The sequence below is a fragment of the Syngnathus scovelli genome, chromosome 2 (genome assembly GCF_024217435.2).
Source record: "Syngnathus scovelli strain Florida chromosome 2, RoL_Ssco_1.2, whole genome shotgun sequence".
Taxonomy (NCBI): domain Eukaryota; kingdom Metazoa; phylum Chordata; class Actinopteri; order Syngnathiformes; family Syngnathidae; genus Syngnathus; species Syngnathus scovelli.
In genome coordinates, this window is record NC_090848.1 from 22153703 (window position 1) to 22176035 (window position 22333).

Here is a 22333-nt window from a genome sequence, read left to right on the forward strand (position 1 = left end):
AAACATGCAAATATTCCTACTTGGAACTTTTTAACACAGAACTGTTTACCCAGGAAAATCCAGACTGTTGAACATTTTCTATTGCTTCTTCCTGTTCTCCATGCAAATTAGCGTAAAATCATATATTGCAAGTACTTTCCTTCCATTAAACCACCAGTCAAGATCTGCTGCTTATTCTGTTCAAGGTTGCAGGTTGTATTAATAACAAACCCACATGGTGGCAACTTTAACACCTAAAAAGTCTGTGTTGACTGTGGTAGGGAGCTAGAACACCTGGCTGAAACCGACACAGATCGGTCAAGAACTCAGTTCTTCTTCAGGCACATTAAAATTCCATCCCTAAAAAGTTTTTAAGGATGATTACGTGACTGCATGTGTTTTCTTAAAACCACGCGGCTGCTTAATGTAAAGCTACATGCCTTTGCTGACCACTGCTGCTTAATCTTAATAAATGATTTGACTTGCCTTCATGCAATGGTAACAACTAATTTTCACCACAGTTTAGCATCTGCGAAACGAAACTGCGCTGACCTTTTTTTTTTTTTTTTTTTTTTTTTTTAAATAGACCATAGAATGGCGGGGTGCATTCTTAAGGTCCATACGAGTCTTCTTAGTTACTGCTTATGTTGCCACATCAAATCACGGCTACATTGTGCACAGTCAAGTGTCATTGGCCAGAGCCAAGGCAACGCCATAAATACACACTTACTATTGATCTGGGCACCTTTTGCTTCGAAAAGTGAATCCATGAGCTGTCAGGTTGAGCAGCTCTGGCAAAGCTCAGCCTTCCAAGCCAAAACTCAGATTACTCCATTCCAAGGTTCTTACAGTCAAAGTCGCGTAGCTACAATCGGGCCAAAATAAGTGCGCCCCGCAGTGCTCCATTTAGAACTATTTGGGATTGTGGTTGTGTGTTTTAAAGAAGAAGGGCAGGACGCCACACCGTGACGTTGCAAACAGTCTGGATTGGATCAGAGGGACGGGCCGGTGCCACACAGCTGCCAACTCTTGCTTGCCTGGCTGCCAGTTTCTAACCCAGTGTCCCCCCAAAAACCACTTGCACCACAAGTTGTTTCAACAGGGCACAACGCCGGCTGAAAATAGAAAGGTTACACAAAGAGGTCACTCAATGTGCCATGACTGAGGCTTTTGTCCTTAAATGCATAGCATGTGACAGCAGAGGAAAAATAATTACTTTTGTAAATCAACGTCAGTTTGATAATTGTTCTCAGCTCGGCCAAATATTTTTTTGCAAGAACTCAGTTAATCTTATTCTGGGTCGAACTGCTTACCCCTAGTTACCCTCCAATACGCACAATTGTTAGAGTGCACACTTGTCAGTCCAACTACAAAGCAGAACAAACGATATTCGATGAGGTAATTGCAAAGTGGAAATGTCAACGAGCATGTGTGTGTGTGTGCGTGTGATTGCGTGTGCGTGTGTGCGTACGCGTGCGTGTGTGAAACCGAAACAGCACTGTGTCGCAGCTCATCTCACTTTATTGCACACAGATGTGGAAAGATAATCACATTCATCGGGGAGGATTTCAATCTGTTATTCCATATTAAATGTCTGGATGACCGTTCTGTCAAGTGACATTTTTCTTTCAAGGTGTTCTCTAATTGAATTTACAGAACTTGTATGACCAAAGTAAATATTGACAGTGGAGCATTCTCAACATTCAGACACATGATCTTCTCTTTTCACACGGTGGAGTAGACTTAAGACATTTACTTTCTGACTTAACGCCACAAAACTGAAAACATTAGCATAAAATCTTTACAATCAAATATCTTTCTTTTACAATGCCATCTTTTACAATGTTTTTACGTTTCATTTAATTTTTTCTTCTTGGTTGTATTTCTTGTATCAAACCTACACTTTGTCGTCCCTTCCATGTGTGCCTACTCATTATGCAACGAGACATTGACAATGCGAGACAAACTCACTTGTTTGTGGTTCGCCTGGGGATTCTTTTGTCAGCGTAATTTTGTGGAGATCTAAGCACCAGGTCAGCTGATTGATTCTGTCAGCCTGCATGTGAAACTTTGGTGGATTACACCAAAGTGGCCTCCTGTTCCAAGTTATGGTTAACATTATTTGTTAGTGTAGTTATTGAGCCTCCTTTTCTATCCACATTGTGCCAGTTAAATGCCAACGTGTTGACAGCCAGAAATTCAGTAGCTCGCGAATAAATACCTACTTGGAGCTAAATGCTAAAAAAATTTCCCATAATGTGCGAGTAAAAAATCTATTTGCTTTTGGCCTACATCATGTTAAAAAATGAACTGATTGAAATTGTTCATTCGTAATATTATGGTTTTATTGTGGCTGCAATGCACAATTTACATTGGGCATTTTTTCCCGTAATGCAACGGGCTATTTACTTCCGCATGCACCTACTTATTGGAACATCTACTTTATTTCCATTTCAGTTCTTCAGTTTCTTGGCAACCATTGCACATTTGCATGGTTTTCCCCCACTGAGGCTTAAAAGTCTATTATAGCAATTCCAAAACAAAGTTGCTGCTTAATTTAATTTTGGAAATAAACGAACACTGTCATTCCATTAAGGGTTAAACATGTCAAAGCACATTTTTCTTCACTAGGAGGAAACGGCAGAGGAAGAAATTTGACATTGACGGATGCTCTTTGGGTGTCTCGCATGAAGTCAATGTTTGCATTAATGAAGCATAGCAAGTGAAGTGTTGAAGTTCGGGTATACGGGGAACTCGGAAAGTTTGGCTTCTGGGGCCAATCCATCAGCAGCGAGACACTTCTCAGTTCCTCTCTATTAACTCGCAACGGAGATAAGATGGCAACAATAACAAGAACAACAATCTGTCTTTCTGCATAGATCATTAAAGCAACCCTCTGGATTTATTGATTCAGATTCTTTTCGGACATGTGGAAACACTGGCGGAGATGGAATTTTTTTTCACTAGGGGGGGCCATGGGGTGGGGCACGAATATCTGAGTGGGTCCGCAAAATATTTTTTTTACAACCCCCAAACATTCTTTAGCTCAAAAATGCTGAGAAACATTTATTATATGTTTTCTACGGAGGAGGTAAAACATTCTTGGAAAAATCAGAAAATGCTGTAAAGTGTGGCCTGGCACCTGGGGGGAGGGGGGGGGAGGGGAGGTCAGAGCATATTCCAGGCTCCCTCTGTGTGTGGAAAAAGCTTCTGATAGACGGAAGAACCCTCTGTTTTTTTATCAACAACTCACTCTATTGAGAAAGTTACTGAACATCAATGATCACATTTAATGTTAAAGCACATGACAAGACTCGCCATTTTACTAAACTTTATTTGTGTTATGACATCTGTGTTATAATATTTGTTCTTTTGCAACAGTGCTAACACAAACATATTACTGTATGACTAATGTGGGTGATCCGAGATTGTAATGGTAAATATGACTTCACATTGTTGTTAATTTAAGTGGCCAAACTTCAGAAGAAACATGTCCACTTGATCAAAACAAAAGAAAACGCCTTACTTAGGCCAACTGTGTTGAAAATAAACAGAGTAAATTATTTCCCAGACATCATGGCCATTTAGTCATGCAGTTGTGCAACGGGGGAACGATGTCATTGCCAGTGTTATTATGAAGGATTTCCGTTCATCCAAAGAGGTCGCACAGCCTGCAGAGAAGAAGACACATTCGCTCGTAATGTTTGAGGGGGGAAAAAAAATTAACCAACCACAGGATATTTTTCCATACCCCAACTTGCCCCCCTTCCAACGGTTTTGCCTGTCTTTTTTCATCTGACTGACACCTTGGCAAGTGTGAGCCACCATTAAAAACTTGAAATAAGGTGTTTAAATAGGGGGGGTTGTGTACTGAGGTCTTTGTGATTAATGAATGCACACACTGCAGATGGGAAAATGACAGGATACCAAGGTAATGTCGCACTAGATCCAATAAACCACAAAGCCCTCCGAGGGCAAGAAACCTGTAATGAAATATTTACGCTTCCTCGTTGACTTCCAGGTGGGGCGTTATTGGCTTTGTGTTTGTTTACTTTGACGAGGACTAAATACATTTCAACATGCAGCTAAAAAAAAATAATAATTGCACGTCTTCCCTGGAACTGACCGAGTTCCAACTGCACTTTTAAAGGGGGATTTTTAGCTTCTTTTTTTTTAGATTGCTTCAGGGCTGACTGGAGTTTATGGCTTCATGAATGCAGATGAGTGTGGTTTTGGATGAATCCAGGAGCCCATCAGACCTGAGGGACCGTAGAGAGTAACTGATCCGTTTTTACATTATCAATACGCAAACTCTTTTTCTAAATATCAAACAGAAAGAAAATGAAAAAAAGAATACTGGGCAAAAGGGATATTGACAAAGAGCAAAGTCCAGACTTTGGGGAGGGGGAAAAAAGGAGCCAGAAACATGAGTTGATGGTTTAGTCGTGTATTTTGGTGAACTCATTTCCTTCCCTAACAATATCAAGTCCAGGAAATGGTTAGAAACGTATGTTTCATATTAATATTCACTTCATAATTTAAGTCACATTAAAACATGACCAACAACCGTCAATCAACACAAGTTTGTTGGATGTCGCTAGTAGATGACCACAATTGTTTGCGTTGCACAATCTGAGGTTCAAATCAGTGCTACAGAGTTCAAGGAAGACTTTTTAGCGCTCGCTGCACATCACTGCCTGCAGCTACATCTTGTGAGCGGGACGGGAATTTATTTTTCTCGTTGGAGTTGGCACAAGACTTTAAAACAGGACATAATTCAGCACTCCGTTGCCATTTTTCTGCTCTCCTCTAATATAATCAAACAGCAGGTGCAATAAAATGCAATGATTCACTCTTCGACATGATGCATATTTGACAAATTACAGCTTAGCATGCGGCGCAATAAAAATAAGTATTTACCACAATGTTTAGTAGAGTTCTATAAAGCCTCCAAATTAAACAATTAAGCAACTCCACTTTATTATATTACTACACAAACTATTTTAACACCACACTTAACAGATGTCTGACATGACATTGTGTGTTTGTGTGTAAGCTGTTCAAGGTTTCTCAATGATTGCTCACTGACCTGCGCATTGTACTGCTGCAGTGAGGGGCCACCCCCTTTGCTGCCATTTTGACGTCCAACTCACATGAAAGCTGAAGGAAGTTTGGATCATGGCCCGGCGTCATGACAGACTGGCGGAGAGCCTGATGCTGCAGTCTCTGGCTTCGGGCCTACAGGCCTGAGGCTGAAGCATGACAGGACCCAGCTATGAGGACCTGATGAATGTGTTCTGGCACCAGCAAAGCATGTGTATATGCGTGTGTGTGTGCCTGTGTGTGTGTGTCTGTGTGTGTGTAAATGCATGCATAACATAAAAGGGTGGGAAAAATAATAATAATAAAATAATAATAATAATAATAATAATAATAATAATAATAATAATAATAATGATAATAATGTGCTCGAGTCCATGGAGCATGAATTACTAAACTTACATTTCTGGTTTGGCTCTACAGATAGTATATTGGCTAACAGAGTGTGTGTTTTATTATTATTATTTTTTTTATACATTGTTTGTACATATCACTTTTTGCAACGGAACAATGGTTTTGATTTGCATTTTGGCCTCAATATTTCTGTGAGAAAGAAAGCTAGTGTGTCGAAATTGCCTTGGAGGTGAAAAGTCAAATCAGGCGAAAAGGAAAAGTTGTGATATACTGAAGCAAAACTGGACACTGGACAAAACATCTTCAGTCCTGTCTCAAAACTACCAATTATTAGACTCCAATAGCTCCTGGGTATTATGAAACTTTCACTTTTCGCTCTGGCACAAGTCCAACGTCATCCCTTGTGGCTCTACTTTCTTTTATTTATTTTTTTTAGAGTTCTTGTTTATGCGAAAGCTCAACAATGGAAGTGAAAGGAGTATGCGTGTCCTTGGCTGCAGCTCCTCAGCCTCTTTCTTCTGGTGTAATGTGGCCCATAAGGACATCCACGGCGTCACGTGCAAAATCCTGTTTAGTAATCATGATTTATTTATGCTTTACATTCATGATCCAGATTACCCTGCTATGGAACTAAACTATCAAGGTGGAAAAGCAACCAAAGTGATTATTTCAAAGAATATTGAATTGGTAAGATTTTCAGTCAGTAAAATCATGAAGTTAAAAGAAATTAAACTAAGTTGATGAAGTGAGTTTATACACTTCAGAACTGACAGTTACTAGGCAGCCTTCACAGAGTGACAAGATTATGTTTCCCTCAAGTAGTTTGATGTTATTAAATTCTATTATTTATCAATTAATTCATTTGATTTTGGCTCATGCAACAGAATGTGAAGGGGTTTAGATTAGAGCCTTGATGAACTATTATCAATGAAACATCATGTTAAGTTGTAAGATCCCGAGCAAGGATCTATGATTGAAAACTGTTTCCGTTACTAATGTCTTCTGATTATGAAGTTTTATGAATTCCGTTCCTGAAAGAGGCAGAGCAGTGCAACCAATCATCCATACTTGCAACGGTGCAAGCCTAGATATGCAACAGAACCGTACAAATAGCTCACTGTCTCCAGATGAGACACCCCCCACCATGTCCCCCAGAATTCAGAGGGAGTGTGGAGCATTTTTGGGTCGAGGCCATCTCCATAACATTGGATTGTATTTCATTGCAGTGTACCTATTGAGGGAAACGATTCTAAAAATGTGAACGAGGGTAGAAAGGGCTGAGTCGTCGCGGAAAACAAGACATGAATTATAAACTGCTCAACTCTTCTGTGTCTTTGCTTGATTTTTAGAAACGTTCTTGTATGTCGTCGTAGATGCATGTGTGTTTAACCCACACGTGTGTTTACGTGAAAGTGTCGGATGAAGATATTGAAGCTCTCTCTGTACACTGCACTGTGAAGGTGCAGGTGTTTTCAGTCAAACTGTGGTTTCTTAGTCCTTACCCCAAAGGGTTTTAAGAGACTGATGGTCCTTTTAGACTTATACCTCTGCAGCAGCGCTCCAGAGAGATTAACCAACTGCAACTCACAGAGGCCTTTTAACTGTTCATATAGTATGGCCTTTTTATTTCGGTCAGATTTTGCGTTAATGTTGCAAGATTTACTGTTTCCCCATGGATGCTATAAAGTCAGAGCGCCATCAAATGCTTCCTGCCCTTGCTGTAAAGCTCAGAAAACACAACACACTTGTAGCAATATTTCAACCACAGTGTACGCCTTGAACCATAGATAATTTTGGGCAAAGAGAAGAAAACGTTGTTACAGACATGGGAGGAGAATGCTGTTCTTCTGTCCACTTGTAATATATGGCTGCTCTGCAGAGCCTTTGGCATGAAGACAACACAAATGGCTCTCCTACATGGACACAAGCATGTAGACTCGTAACCACAAGTGTGTAGCATGTAGACACACACGGCTCACGTGGATAGAGATTCATGTGAGTCAAGGAGACTGTCAAGCAACGGGAACGATTTTTTTTTAAAAACGCCACCATGGAACTCAAGTGGGAAGCTGGCTAGATTGATAGAAAATAATGTTCATAGAGCGATTCATTCGGAAGACGATTGGGATATGTAGGGTCATGGTAAGTACAGCTAAACTTTTGTTTGTATGAATATATGACAGCAGTACTATATTTAATAATGGGGTTGTAGAATAAGAATTAAATATAACGATTCAGCAGCGTGTTAAAGAAATGTTTGGTATGTGTAAAATTTAAATTAATTATTTTTAGGGATGCTCAATTACGAAAAAAATATTTTCAATAATTTTGGTAATCAGTGAAATGAAATCACGATTGCTAAACAAAAAAATTTAAATGTAAAAATTATTAAAATAGAGAAATCTTTAAAAACACTATGATTAAATGACAGTTCCTTTTGGACAAAACACTTTTTTTTAATGACAGTATTTTAAAATTAAAGTAAAGTACAAATGTATAAATTCAAATATAGTTTCCTTGTACTTTGTATTAACAAACATTGGACATTAATGCATATTAATAATTGTTTTTTATCCTATTTAATTGTTTTTGTAATTTTGAAGTGTAATAATTACAATTGAACTTCGATTAATAGCACAGTCCTACATGAGACTGACATTATCAATTTTTTTCTTTTCCAAGAATTAGTTGCGAATAAATTTGACAATTTGCAGCCTTTACAGAACGCTTTTTGTTACATTGGACGCAACCTCCAAAATGGTGAATAACAACGTTTGGTTGACATCACAATGACGCGGTGCATGAGCCCCGTATGAAGATGGCAATAATGATACCATTTTCTGTGGGAGGTGGGGGTGTGGTGGGGTGATTCTTCTTCTTTCCTAAGCCCTCTCTTTGTGCGTGTCTTTTGTGGGTTTGGAGCTGTGTTTTTATTTGAAAAAGAATTAAATTGGCTTCCATTCATTTGCTGGGGACTTGCCCTAACCACTAACTGCCCGAGGTAAACCTTCACTTAACCTAAATGCTAATTAAAGTCTTCATAAAGCTTCACGTATGGATTAATGCTTCAAGAATGATGATTTATCATATTTACAAGTGAACTGTATGCTGAATATCTATTATAAACTGTATCATTGCTTTTTGCAATCTCCGTCTCTATTCCTGGCACTCACTCTCGTAGATCAGGTTGTGAGCTTGTGGTCTTTTTCCTGACCCAACAATGACAATTTGATCCCTCAGATTACACACCTCATTAAAAATAACCTCTCTAATAAGGACATATGAATCCCAAACTCTCCGACGAAAGCCGCAGACTTGCAATCAAGCACGCGAGACGGAAACAAAAAAATACAGTACGACTTTAAACCTTGGCCGCCCTGAATATTTTAATTACAACCTGACCGTGAACTGTGTGAGTGCTACACAAACGAGACCGCTAATTAACTGGCTCCACCGGCCTCCCAGCAGACTGCGGAGCTCCAAAGGCAAATGCTATCGCGAACTGCAAATCACACGTCAGTCTGCTGTGATGTTACGATGCCTAAATGCTGCCGCAGGGCAGAAACACACTTGTCCGTCCCTGATCTCAACCACAGCTGCTTTCACGACTCTGCCCGTCAAGAGTAGCTCAATTCCCTTATACACTTGAACAAGATACGGGTGGTGGTGTGTGTCCGTGTGCCAGTGTAAGACACGCATGTCCATACATGCATGCGAATGTGCCAAAAAATCTAGTCGTGTCCACACTGACCTCATAGAGCAGTGTTTCCCAACCAGTGTGCCGCGGCACACCGGTGTCACGTGAGAGATGTTCCGTGGGAACTTGTCCAACATTAAATACCGAGCGAATTGTAAACAGGATTACCAAACCACAGGTCAGTTTCCGCAAGGCTAATCGTGCATGCGTGGCAAATCGGAGAATTTTGAGATTTCATGTTGTGGCATCGGCACATACTCAATTTATGTGTGTGTTGCTGTTAGTGTTGGCTCGTGAGTGAACGATTCGTTCAAAAAAGGTTGGGAAACACTGTCATAGAGGATTGGCTGCGGCAGCTCTCCGGCTGAGGTATAAAGATACAAATCAAACATGACAGAGGGACATGAACCCACACACAGCCGTGCGTGCACAAATAGACTTTTATAAAAGCAGAACATAACCACACTAAGGCCAGAAGGACCATGTAACAAAAACAACCCGATCCATCATCACGTGCTGGGATTTCCATCTTCTAACATACGACGGCCTTCGGCCTGAGATAACGCTGAAATGTACATGGTACCAAAGCAGCCTGGAGGCAAACAAAGGCCAAAGGGCAATAACGTTATTTGCTGCAAGCAGTTATACAGTGAAGAAAACGTAGTACATTGCCATTTCCTCCATTGGCTCCTTGAACTCCGGGCTCAACTTTAACGTCTTCCCCTGATTCCTATGAGCTTTTCTTTCTCTGCAAGCCTGTGCTCTAAAAACAGCCAACATGAAATTGAGTGACAGAGGCAGAATACTACAAGATGGACTGCTCGGTCTCCATTCAGCCATTTCCTGCTTGAGCAAGCCAATGCACTTGGCCACTTGGTCAGGCCATTGTTCTGCTCACTAATCGAACGAGGCTTTTCGACGTGACGAGCATACATTACAACTTCAAAGGGTGGCTGCAATTTATTCGTGGTGAAAAGTCTCCTTTTGCTTCTTTGCACAAACTCCGATAGGCGGCACTGGGTTTATTTTTCATATACGACTCCAGAAATCTATTTATTTTTCCATTTCTATTTCTATTTACCGTTGAGAGGCTGAAAACAGACAATTTAAAAATAAAAAGTGGCTGTAAACAATTACTCGATTATTAAGGTACTGAATTTTTCGCACTATAAGGCGCACTGGATTGTAAGGTGTACCCTCATTGAATTTTTTGTTTTAGAAATTATTTCATATATGGGGTGCACCGGATTAAAAGGTGCATAAAATAGAAGCTATACTGCATCAAACTGAGGTTGACTAGGGTTGCAGTATGCATCCACTAGCTCAGATCTAGGCATAATACGGCCCGCGGGCCACATCTGGCCCTTTGTGCGTCTCTCTCCGGCCCGCATGAGGCCAATTATAAATTACATTTGATTACAACTTAATCTTAAAAAAAAAATCTGTGTCGTGCATGCAATACAACTGTTCTGCTTTTATTTTGAAAGGCTTCCGTGTAGCGTACATGTATGTGAGCTATGCGTGAAGGTGAACAGCACGAAGTGATGCTGCCCTCAGAATGTGTGTTCAAAGTCAAAGTCAAAGTCAGCTTTATTGTCAATTTCTCCACATGCCAAAGACACACAAAGAAACCGAAATTTCGTTCCCCCCGGTGACAAGACATGGCTCACAACAGACAAACAAGTAAACAAGTATAACAAAAGCGTGCTGAATAAATAATGAATAAATAACACAACAATAAATAAATAAATAAGAGGAGCAGAAAAAAAAAGGAGCAAGTGCGCGTACAGCAGACATTCCCGAAAATAGCGCAACTAATTTTCTTGACACTAAGAAAAGAAAAATTGACAAGGAGTGCGGCGTTTTCAACAAGACATGGACTGCCAAATATTTCTTTACATAAATGAAAGGTAAAGCCGTGTTCCTGATTTGTGGTACACAGGTCGTTGTGTTTAAATAATATAATTTGAGTCGCCACTACGCGACCAAGCATGAGGAAAAATACACAAATCTGTCTAATAAAGAGCGCGCAACAGTGGCTGATGCATTGCTAGCAAAATTGCAAGCCCAATAAGGACTTTTTAATCAAACTTCACACCCACAGAGATGCAGCGGTGAGGACAAGTTTTGTCATTTCCTGCAAAATTGCCAGAAAAAGTAAGCCGTTTACTGACGGAAAGTTTATTAAGGAGTGCTTATTGGACTCTGTTGCACTGATATGGCCGGAGAAAAAGAGCGCATTTGAGAATGTGTCACTCTCCCGACATACCATAACAAGGCGGGTTGAGGACACATTGATGTGTTTCTTTAAATGTGTTGTAATTCACAGTTTGAGGAAAAGTTAAAGAAGTTAAGAAGAAATTGCACTGATTAATGATTTTTTTTTATTTGACCTATACACCACAATTTCATATAGCTTAATATAAATATAAACAGAATAATTGTATTCTTCTAATTACCAGTACCAGCTATTTAAAAGAAATAATTTTAGTGCATTTTACAAAGGAAGAAAATTGAGCAGGTTTAAGTTATCATTGGTGTGGCTTTAAGCTTTAACCAAGTGGAATGCCGATGTGTGTTTTCCCAGCTTGCCTTCACCATGCCGTGCTTTCCCCTATCAGCCTGTGTGTGGTCTTTGCATGGTTCAGCTGTCAGAATCATTTATCTGTGGTCCTCAAGAAATCTGGTACCTGAATGTGATACTTGAGTAAATGTACGAGTATTTAAAAAATCCCTTTAGTAGCAGTTAGTCACCTCGTACAACATTATTTGAATTAAAAATCCTTTTTGAAAATGGCTAGTTTTGATTATACTAGTTTCAGTTATTTTAATGTTTAAAAAAGTTTAAAACAAAGTCTTAGATATTGAACTACACTTTATCCGCACACAAAAATAGTTTAACCAAGTGGCGCCTCATACTTTAATACTCGAGTAATCGTTTAGGGGTGTTTTTGGCTAACAATTGTCCAAATCTTCTGATTATGGGTTCTCCAAACTAATAATGCTCTTTTTTTGTTGTCCGTAATGACAGCAGATTTATTTATTTTTTGTGTTTACTTAAAATGAGACATTTGCAAACATTTGTTTTTACTTTGGAGAACAATGACGACCAATCTTGTGCGCGAAATTGCTTAACTATTGTTTCTTTGTTGTTTTTTTAATCACTAAATAATACCAAATAAACTGCAAAATTATTGGTGAATAAAGTAATCGTGGAAATGATGTTGTTTCAATACACATCAATGCAAATACAATTTATCCGAGTATTTGATTCATCTATGGAATAATCAATTCTAAAACTATAGTAATGGCCCAACCATAATCTTAAAATCACGACTCTCACGTTTTGACTTCACTGGATTAATATAACATTATTCTCAGGATTATGATTATGAAGTTCACCACTGTAGTCTTTTGACTGGTGACCACTTAACGCACAGTAAGTGTGAGAATGCCTGTTTGGATTTAAGCAATTTCTGTATGAAAACGTGAACATCTGATTCATCTTCAATTCTTCAGACAATCATTTCATGTAGTCAAGATAACGCACAAAATGTTTTGTTGATGAATTGTGCATAGTCCCTTTTGACGATATTTTTTGTCTCGCCCCAAGCCACCACAAACAGTGCCCCGTACATCAGGAATGTGGTTGCTAAACCATAAACTACATTCAGAAATATTTTTCTTGCTTTTGATGGACATTTTCTGGGTGTGTCTGTCTTGCCACAGAATTATGATCCGAGACTGCTCTCTCAAGATAAATATATATAGTACACATTCTACAACGCTGCACTAGGGGGCTAAGTAGTATTAGCTTTGTTTTTCTCTCTTTAAAATATGCATTTTATACCTCATCCAATATCCTTTGAAATACTCGTCGTCACTGTGTCTTTCTGAATGAAAAGCTACTCTACACTTCCTCCTGCTTTACTTTCTGATCTCCCAAAACTTGCTCTTTGCCTGGACATTAGTGGGATTATCACCAGTATACGAATAATGCGTTCTAGCATGAATGAAATAGTGACAAGCATATTTCTCTCTCCCCCTTTCTCTCTCTCTCTCGCAATCTGAGGGTAGCAGCAGGGCTGCAATTGTGGCAGATCCCCATGGAGAAGTTCACTTACCCATGTGTTTGCCTAAACGCCGATGTTGTGTCGCAACACACATTGGTCTCACTCATCTGGCAACCAGGAAGGAATCACAGACCGGATTCAATGTGTGATGACCCCAAACAGCTCTCAGCCCATTTTAGAGTGATAAATGACCTAGCGGCATTGAGGGAGGAACAACAGGATGAACTGGGAGTGATTACAGTCACATAGCTCAACTCAAGGGACCAAACTGTCGAAACGGTACAAGAAAAATCAAACTTGCTCCAACAGTGAGCTTTACTTTATCAAACCGGGGTAGCTCGCAAAGGCGACTGGGTCAGAGAAGCCAAAGAAGAGGGAAGCATTTGATCACAGGGACCTTCGAGTTGACAGCCACAGATGAGGCGCCTGGGATATTCTCATAGAACTGTTGCGGTTTATTATTTCTTGTACTCGTTTGTTTTCACAAACACAAAAAGATTGACCCAACATGCCATCAAATCCTTTTGCATGCATGTAGGCATATGGCCTGAAAAGGAATATCAAAGGATTGTTTGTGTCTATTTGCTGAGCGTTTGCAGATGTGTGATGCTGTTGAATCGCTTTTATGTGTCTCTCGGTCGATGAAAGAGCTCTTGGTCAAAGGTGTACAGTGTACACAAAAGGACGGAAGGGTAAAACAACAGATGTACACACACACACACGCACACGCTTATAGTACATGTGCGCACACACACATAGACACAAAACTGCCACATTTCTGTCCATATCCAAACCAGTACTGAAAGAACAAAGAGATCAAAATGCGTCAAAACCCAAATCTGTCTGCAATTTGGGAACTCAAACTCAATATGAAGGCTTTTCATCCCCTTTTATATGATTTATTAAAAAGAAAACAGTTCACAAACAGGACCAATATCAAGGAATAAGGCAAAGCTTAAATTTTAACAACTACTCACATCAGAGGACTCAAAATGTTGTAGTCACAGTTTAGGGGTACCACTTGTTCATGAAATATTAAACTCTTTAGACATATATACTGTACAGATAGAACATATACATATTATTAACAAAAACGGCCAATTAGATTTTTTGTTTTACAAAACGTGAGACGCTTAGATATTTTTTTTTAAAAAAGACCCAACTATATTATTACTTTCATTGTTCCGAAATCTTTCAAATGATAGTTGTCCATGAAAACAAAAGTCGGTACCAGAAGAAAAGTGCCCTAGTCTCGCTGCTAATGGTTTGTCCGTGGCTTGAATGCCCACTTTGGAGTGTCCGTGGGACGTAGAAACTAAAAGCTCTTGCGGATGTGATATTGCTATAGCACCTGACTGATCACACTGCATTAGAGCTCTCAGTCCTTTCATGAATATTTGTCGTCAGCAGTTAACTAAGGAAAGTGACCTTTAATGGTGTTGAAAGGTGAGGTGGGATGTTTTTTTTCCCAGTTTCTTTTGTGTGATTTCTTTGTGATAGTTTTACATGCCAAGTCGATTCGACAGAAAGCTCTGGATGGATACGTCAATGAAGCCAGCTTTGGTCACCTGGGGAAGAGCGCCAGGAGAACGCAGAGCAGTGTTGCGGAAAACGACGGTGTGAGAGTGTGAGCTCCTCCACACTCCATTGAGTTCTCCTGCCGAAAGAAGCCAGACAAACACGATGATGTAGAACAGATATGGAACGTTTTAATACGACCCACATGCTGTTTCAGCTAACATACGGACGGTTCTATACCTCAGGGTGGAACGGGTGACAGGTATCTGGGCGCCTCCTGTCCTTTTGCATCTTAAGTCTCTCACATTTCAGAGACTCGTTATGTGAGGGAAAAGTTAAGGTGCTTCATTCAGGCTGTTCCATGTTTTTTTTGTTTGAGGAACTTGACATAGGACGGGAACACTGAGCAGTGCGACCGACAAAAAGGCCGTGGGAGGGTGGGCAAGGATATCTCAGAGGGTTCGTCAAACATAAAATAAAAAAATACAAACCCACATAAATCTTCAGTAAATGCTGATAAAGTTTCACTATATTTATTTAAGGGGGATATGTGGAATTGTTAAAAGCAAATCCCAGAAAAATCTGAAAATTATTAATTAAATTAAAAGTTATCTGGCCTGGCACCTGGGTCATACTTGTGCCCCCCCCCCCCCCCCCCCAGCTCTGCCAGTGCCCCAAAAATGGACATTTAAAAGTAATTGTTCATTCATTATGATCGTTGAAGAAACACACAACTTAAAAAAATATATATAATTATTTTTTGTCAAAAAAAAAACAAAAACCCAGAGCCTAGTGCTTACAGCCCAGACTTGTTAATAAAGGATATACATGATTTCAACAGGATCCATGGTGATTGGCTCAAACATGCTGCAATCGCACTTATTGTCCACCACCACCATGAAGAGATTACTGCTGGGGATCTGCTGAATTACAAAGGACCTGCCAATCACAGACAGACATAACCCTCAGAAATAATCGCACTGGTGAGAGTCGGGCTGCAATTTCACGGGAATGGAATATGCGTCTATGGCGTTAAAATTCTCTTCTGCCGTAGAAGAGCGATTCGACTGGACGCACATCAACATTCATTGCCAGCTGTCGATCAAAATGCAGAGACGGGAGGACACATCATTATCCTCGATTTATTCTCTTCTACTTTTCTCTTTTACTCAATCCATGGTGCGTTGCAATGAAGTGCCGCCTAACATAAAACATATTGAAGGAGATTGAACACTTGCTCATTGCTTCATGGCTCCCTTTTTACCGATTGGCCGGCTTGCCTCAGCAAGCAAATCAGACGCATCATCTCCTTGTCATCTTCTCTTTTTGTCTTTCTCCCTCGCCTCACTGTTACAAGACTGTTAAACAGCTCTCTGCTTCCGGGTTGTTCTGACAGATCGTCGCTCTTCGGACACAAAGTATGGCAGCGGACCAAGAGGTATGTACGGCTTCGTGCACCAACTGCACCCTTCTCTTAGAGAGGTTGTCTCTGCTAGAGGGACGTGTCCGCCAGTTAGAGCAGAATAGTGCGATAACAGTAGTTGCGGCGGACACAGACGCGGGCTGTAGTCAGCCCGCTAGCCCGGTTAGCATTAGCCCCAAGCGGCTTGCTAATCGCGATGAGCCAGGTAAGACGCATAGCCGTCCAAAGTCATCTCGGTCTGCTGGCCCTCGCACTTTGGTCATAGGCGACTCCATTACCCGCAACATTACGCTTAAAAATCCAGCCACGGTAATGTGTATTCCTGGGGGCAGAGCACCCGACATAGAAGCTAGTCTTAGGGAGCTGACTCGCAATAGGCCTAGTCAACAGCGTAGTTCCAACAACACTAGCTACTCGGACATAGTGATACACGTCGGCTCCAATGATGTTAGGATGAGACAGTCAGAGATCACAAAGAAAAACATAGCGAGGACTCGTGATCTTGCCAGAAAGATGAGTCGGCATCGAGTATTTGTCTCTGGCCCCCTGCCTGGGAGAGGCACTGATGAGAGGTTTAGTAGATTAGTCTCCCTTAATCGATGGATGGCTGGGTTCTGTAAAAAGCAGGGACTGTATTTTATAGATAACTGGTCCTCCTTCTGGGGCCGCCCCGACCTGCTGAGGAAGGACGGCCTTCACCCTAACCGTGAAGGCGCCTTCACTCTTTCTAGGAATATAGATTACTGTTTGAGCCACTCATGACAGGTCACTTTAGAGCAGGCCAGGGCACAGGTGATTAGACCACCTGTGAGGATGGGTTTGGAGTCTGTTAAGTTAAAGTTAACTAGCGCTAGGCTAGACTTTCAGCATACACATAGCTCCTCGTGTAGACTAGAGCGCGACAGTTTAAATAGTGCTGCAGTACACATAAACACACTTTCTACTGGGGTAGTAGACAAATCCAATCACTCCGTCCCGACCGGTCTTGCTGATGAAACGGTGCCTGTTTTAGATAACTTCACATGTGTAACAAATACTCATCAACAAATTCCCACGGTCGTTTCATCCCACCGCCCTAATAAACTTTTGAGAGGTGATATTAGGCCTAGAGAACACAATTTTACTCGCATCCCGTTTAAAAATCCTTCGATAGATACGCACTCTAATCAACCAATTACACTTAAATTCGGTTTTATGAATATTAGATCACTTCATACGAAAGCAGTTCTCGTTAATGACCTTATCATGGAACATAATCTAAATGTTTTTGGTCTTTGCGAGACCTGGTTAAAACCTAATGAACTGCTGCCACTTAACGAGGCCTCGCCTCCAAATTTTGTGAGCTCGCATGTGGCTCGTCCTCAAAAAAAGGGTGGGGGTGTCGCCCTCATCTCAAATTCTGAGCTTAGATTTAGGCCTCGCTCAATTCACGTATTTAAAACATTTGAAGTTCTCATTGTGCGATCCACTGCGTTACCGTCATTCTATCTTGTTGTTATTTACCGCCCACCCGGGGCTTACTCTGGCTTCCTGGATGAATTTTCAGAAGTTGTGGCTGATCTAGTGACAAATGCAGATAATATAGTTATCATGGGTGATTTCAACATCCACATGAATTCACCGTCGGAACCACTGACTTCGGCATTTCAAACTTTAATCGATACGTTTGGTTTTACGCAAGCTGTACAGGCAGCAACGCATAAGAATGGAAATACCTTAGATCTGGTATTATCCCGAGGACTAGCAACCTCAAATATAACAGTACTGCCATACACTACTGTTCTGTCTGATCATTTTTTAATAAAATTTGAAATTTTAGTTCCTTGTCAAAGACAAGATAGCAATCAGAATTATAGCAGCCGTAATTTTAACTCCATGACTGCAACTGCGCTATCTGAGTTACTGTCGCCGGCAACCGCCATGTTTCCCGCGTACAGTGGCTCTATCGATAATCTTACAAATGAATTCAATGCGACATTATTAAAAGCCATCGACTCTGTGGCACCGCTACGTCTGAAAACTCGCCGTAGATGGCCAACTCCGTGGTTCACAGATGAAACACGTACGTTTAAACAATTATGTAGAAAGCATGAGCGCAGATGGCGTTTAACCAAACTTGAGGTTTTCCATCAGGCATGGAAGGACAGCCTCCTGAAATATAAAGATGTGCTTATTTTAGCAAAAACTCGTTATTTTTCGCAAGTCATTAATCTTAATAAAAATAATCCTAAATACTTATTTGATACAGTGGCAAAGCTAACTCTGCGCCAGCCGACCCCCGATAGCTCCTTCCACTCAGCTGACGAGTTTATGAAATTTTTTGCTCAAAAGATTGAGTCCATTAGGGACGAGATCAAGAATACCATGCCAATCGCTCCGCCGGTTACTAGTGCTGGGGATCATGCAATAACCCTCTCAAATTTTAAAAGCGTGTCCCTTGAAATGCTTACAAAATTGGTTAGTACGGCTAAACAAACAACATGTTTACTCGACCCGCTTCCAGCCAAACTACTTAAAGAAATATTTCCAATTTTAGGACCGTCCATCTTAAATATAATCAATCTGTCTGTTTCCTCTGGGATAGTGCCAATGGCCTTTAAAACCGCTATTATTAAACCACTACTTAAGCGAGCAAATCTTGACCCGGACTGTCTCAGTAATTATAGGCCAGTTTCAAACCTCCCATTCATAGCAAAACTTCTCGAAAAAGTAGTAGCACAGCAGCTTATTGATTACATGGTCGATAATAATCGATATGACTCTTTTCAGTCTGGTTTTAGAGCCAATCATTCTACAGAGACAGCACTTGCTAAAGTGACTAATGATCTCCTCATAGCTATGGATTCAAATACGTCGTCTGTATTGTTACTACTTGATCTTAGTGCTGCCTTTGACACTGTAGACTTCGATATTTTATTAGGGCGTCTTAAAAGTTGTGTTGGTATCTCAGGGTCAGCACTAAGCTGGTTCAATTCCTATCTATCAGGCAGGACGCACCGAGTGGTCCATGGTAATACGTCCTCTGAGCTTTATAATGTTACTTGTGGTGTCCCACAGGGATCGGTACTCGGACCGATTTTATTTAATATTTATATGATTCCGCTTGGGGGCATAATACGTAAATATAATATTAGTTTTCAATGCTACGCGGATGACACCCAATTATATATGCCGTTATCGATGACAGATCCACAGGACTGCTGTAATCTCGAGGCGTGCCTTGCGGAGATTAAACAATGGATGTCTCTCAACTTCCTTCGTCTTAACCCGGATAAAACTGAGATGTTGATAATTGGTCCTACTCGTTATCAACATTTATTTAAGGAAACCACTATAACTATAGATAACCGTACTATCACTCAGAGTGATACGGTAACTAATCTCGGGGTAATATTTGACCAAACGCTCTCCTTTGAAAAACAAATTAAGAATATAACCAGGATTGCGTTTTTTCACCTTCGTAATATTGCTAAGATTCGTCCTATCCTCTCGACCGGGGATGCGGAAACTATTATACATGCGTTCGTCACGTCGCGCCTGGACTACTGTAATGTATTATTCTCTGGTCTTCCTAAATCCAGTATTAAAAGTCTACAGTTAGTGCAAAATGCCGCTGCGAGGCTGCTCTCACGGTCAAGAAAATTTGATCACATTACCCCAATATTAGCCGAATTACATTGGCTCCCGGTCCATTTAAGATGTGACTTCAAGGTTCTTCTACTAACCTATAAAGCACTGCATGGCTTAGCGCCTTCATATCTCGTCGACCTAGTCGTTCCTTATGTTCCGTCTCGTAACCTTCGTTCGCAAAACGCTAGTCTTTTAGTTATACCGAGGGCCAAGAAAATGTCTGCAGGGTCTAGAGCATTCTCTATTCGGGCTCCTGAGCTTTGGAATGCCCTACCAATGGATATTAGAACTACTACCTCAGTAGAAACATTTAAGACACGTTTAAAGACACATTTCTATGAGATGGCCTTTAACTAACTTGTGATGGCCGATTTGGCCGGAGTTTGTTCTGTTCTCTCTGCCCACCTCCTCCCCGGCTGGGGAGGGGGTTAGGTGGCTCAAAAGCGGATAGCGGCTGGCTGGATTCTCGGGGACCAGTTCGGGATGGGGGAGCTGCGGCTCGGCCCCCTTGAGGACACTGCCAGGACAATCGAGGACACCTCCGACATCCATTTTTTTCATTGATTTTCATATTATGTATTACTTGTGTACTCTCTGCATCCATTATAACCTGGTGATCCTGAAAGGGGGATCCTTCCATCTGTGGTCCCTTCTCAAGGTTTCTCATTTTCCCCTGGTAGGGTTTTTTTGAGTTTTTCCTTGCCCTTTTGGGAGCTTATGATCAGGGGATGCTTTGAGAATAATTGTCAATTTTGGCTATGTGAAGCCCTTTGAGACTGTTTGTGATTTAGGGCTATACAAATAAACTTGACTTGACTTGACTCACTCCCTCCTTTTTTTTGTGGTAATTAATTTACTGAAGACACAGAAAAAGTTTAATCAGAGCTTACGAGAGTCGCTAATTAAAAAAGAGAAGCTGTACAAATAAGATAATACTGCTTGGTCTTTGTGCACGCCATCTCATGTTCCCTTTCACAAAAGTGAACAGTGTTTTTGTAAAAGCAAATTTTTTGATACGGTTCTGGGTCAGATTACTTCGTGTAGGTGTGCTAAATGGAGACGGCAATGAAATCACAAATTATATTACTATCTGCATTGCTCTTCTTTCCCACAGCTACATAGCTTCATCCTCTATCTCATCTGTCTTTGGCCCTGGAATGTTGAGTCAGACATCCTCCCCACAAGACTCAGTACGCCCCCACCCCCTCCCAAAAATAATGTCTTACGGTTATACTTTTATTATTTCAGTACTTAAATAAAACACAATTGAACTGAACTTGCAACAAGGAAGAAAAATGACCTCAAAACGACAGGAATATTCTAATGTAATGGCACGGCCAAGTCGACCAACCGCAAAGAGCCTTCAGTTGCGCCGTCACAGTCGTCGCACCATGACAGACCAAAGCGGCGGACAGGCCGGGACTGTCCCGCTCACACTTAAGTGGACGTGCTGATGTTTAATCTGCTGCCCTTGGAGGGAAATATTCGCTGACTGCACGCCCGATGGCCTTGAACATACTGTACCCAAGACACCGCTGCACACACACACACACACGCACACACACGCACGCACACACACACACACACACACACACACACACACACACACACACACACACACACACACACACACACACACACACACACACACACACACGGGTGACGTAAAAAGACACACTAAGTCTCAGCCCCTTAAGACGTGATCTAAATAGCACAAAATAACATTTACAGCAACGGCTATGACAATGTGAGTGAAAATTGTGGTCGATTCTATTCATTTCTCAGGCTTTGCTATGGACCAAGCAAAGTGTCATGCACCTTATTTGCTCACTTCTGGCTTAATGAGTGTGTGGCTTCATATTTTCCAATTCTAATTTTCCATAAATGCATGTGTGGTTTTTCATCTGTCATCATGGTAGAGAAATATGATCATTATTACTGTATGTGGTTCAAAACATATTAATTCAGTGAGGTTTTGCTGTCTGTGATGCTTTGAGTGCTTCACACATTACCATAAAATAATAACAAAGATTTTTTTTTCTGACACACTAGCAAAATATGTTTATGGTAATGAAATCCATTTTGATACTACACTAGAATTCAGAGTAAAATGATGCGACGAGCTACAGAACCCAGATAGTTGTGTTTTTTTTAGTAGTGACACAAGACAAGAGAGTCCACTTGAACTTGCAGATGATAACGCAAAGTTTCTTCATTAGGTGCCCAAGTGAAACCCAAGTTCAATCACAATAAACATAACATTGTAAAAATGACAATGTCAATTAAAACGGAGTTGTTTTTGTTGCATCCCTGCTGTGCGATTGTGTAAAGAGATGCATGAGGACTGCACACACACATATTTCCCTGACAGTTCCACAGCTGGGAGCAATGAAGGGCCCATTGGAGGGTTCCGGAGAACACCCCACAATTGCCTGACAGAAAAGTGCAAATTGTTAATGGGGACCACACTCATTTTCCCATTTTTAAAAGGAAGCCCTTTTTTCACCTCTCCTTTCCCCTCTCAAAATACCTCACATACCAAACTGCAAGCATGTGTTA

At 40.8% G+C, this 22333-nt stretch overlaps 1 protein-coding gene and 1 long non-coding RNA gene across 9 annotated transcripts in view; one reads left to right on the forward strand and one right to left on the reverse strand.

Moving 5' to 3' along the window:
* Nucleotides 1-3296: 3296 nt before the first annotated feature.
* The window catches only part of cacna2d3a (calcium channel, voltage-dependent, alpha 2/delta subunit 3a), a 98756-nt gene continuing 79719 nt past the window's right edge, over nt 3297-22333 (reverse strand). For 2 of the 8 annotated variants that reach the window (XM_049754571.2, XM_049754570.2), the window contains 4 exons: nt 15543-15660; nt 14962-15039; nt 14772-14860; nt 3677-5231 (listed from right to left, as the gene is read on the reverse strand). In XM_049754571.2, coding sequence (XP_049610528.1) covers nt 5156-5231; nt 14772-14860; nt 14962-15039; nt 15543-15660 — 361 coding nt within the window. In that variant the 3' untranslated portion in view covers nt 3677-5155. The other 6 variants (XR_007488517.2, XR_007488518.2, XM_049754572.2 and 3 more) reach the window with 6 other exon arrangements.
* LOC137840078 (uncharacterized) lies at nt 14961-20595 on the forward strand. The gene is made up of 4 exons (XR_011086510.1): nt 14961-15039; nt 15543-15704; nt 15776-15900; nt 16079-20595. It is a non-coding gene; the product is annotated as an uncharacterized lncRNA (long non-coding RNA).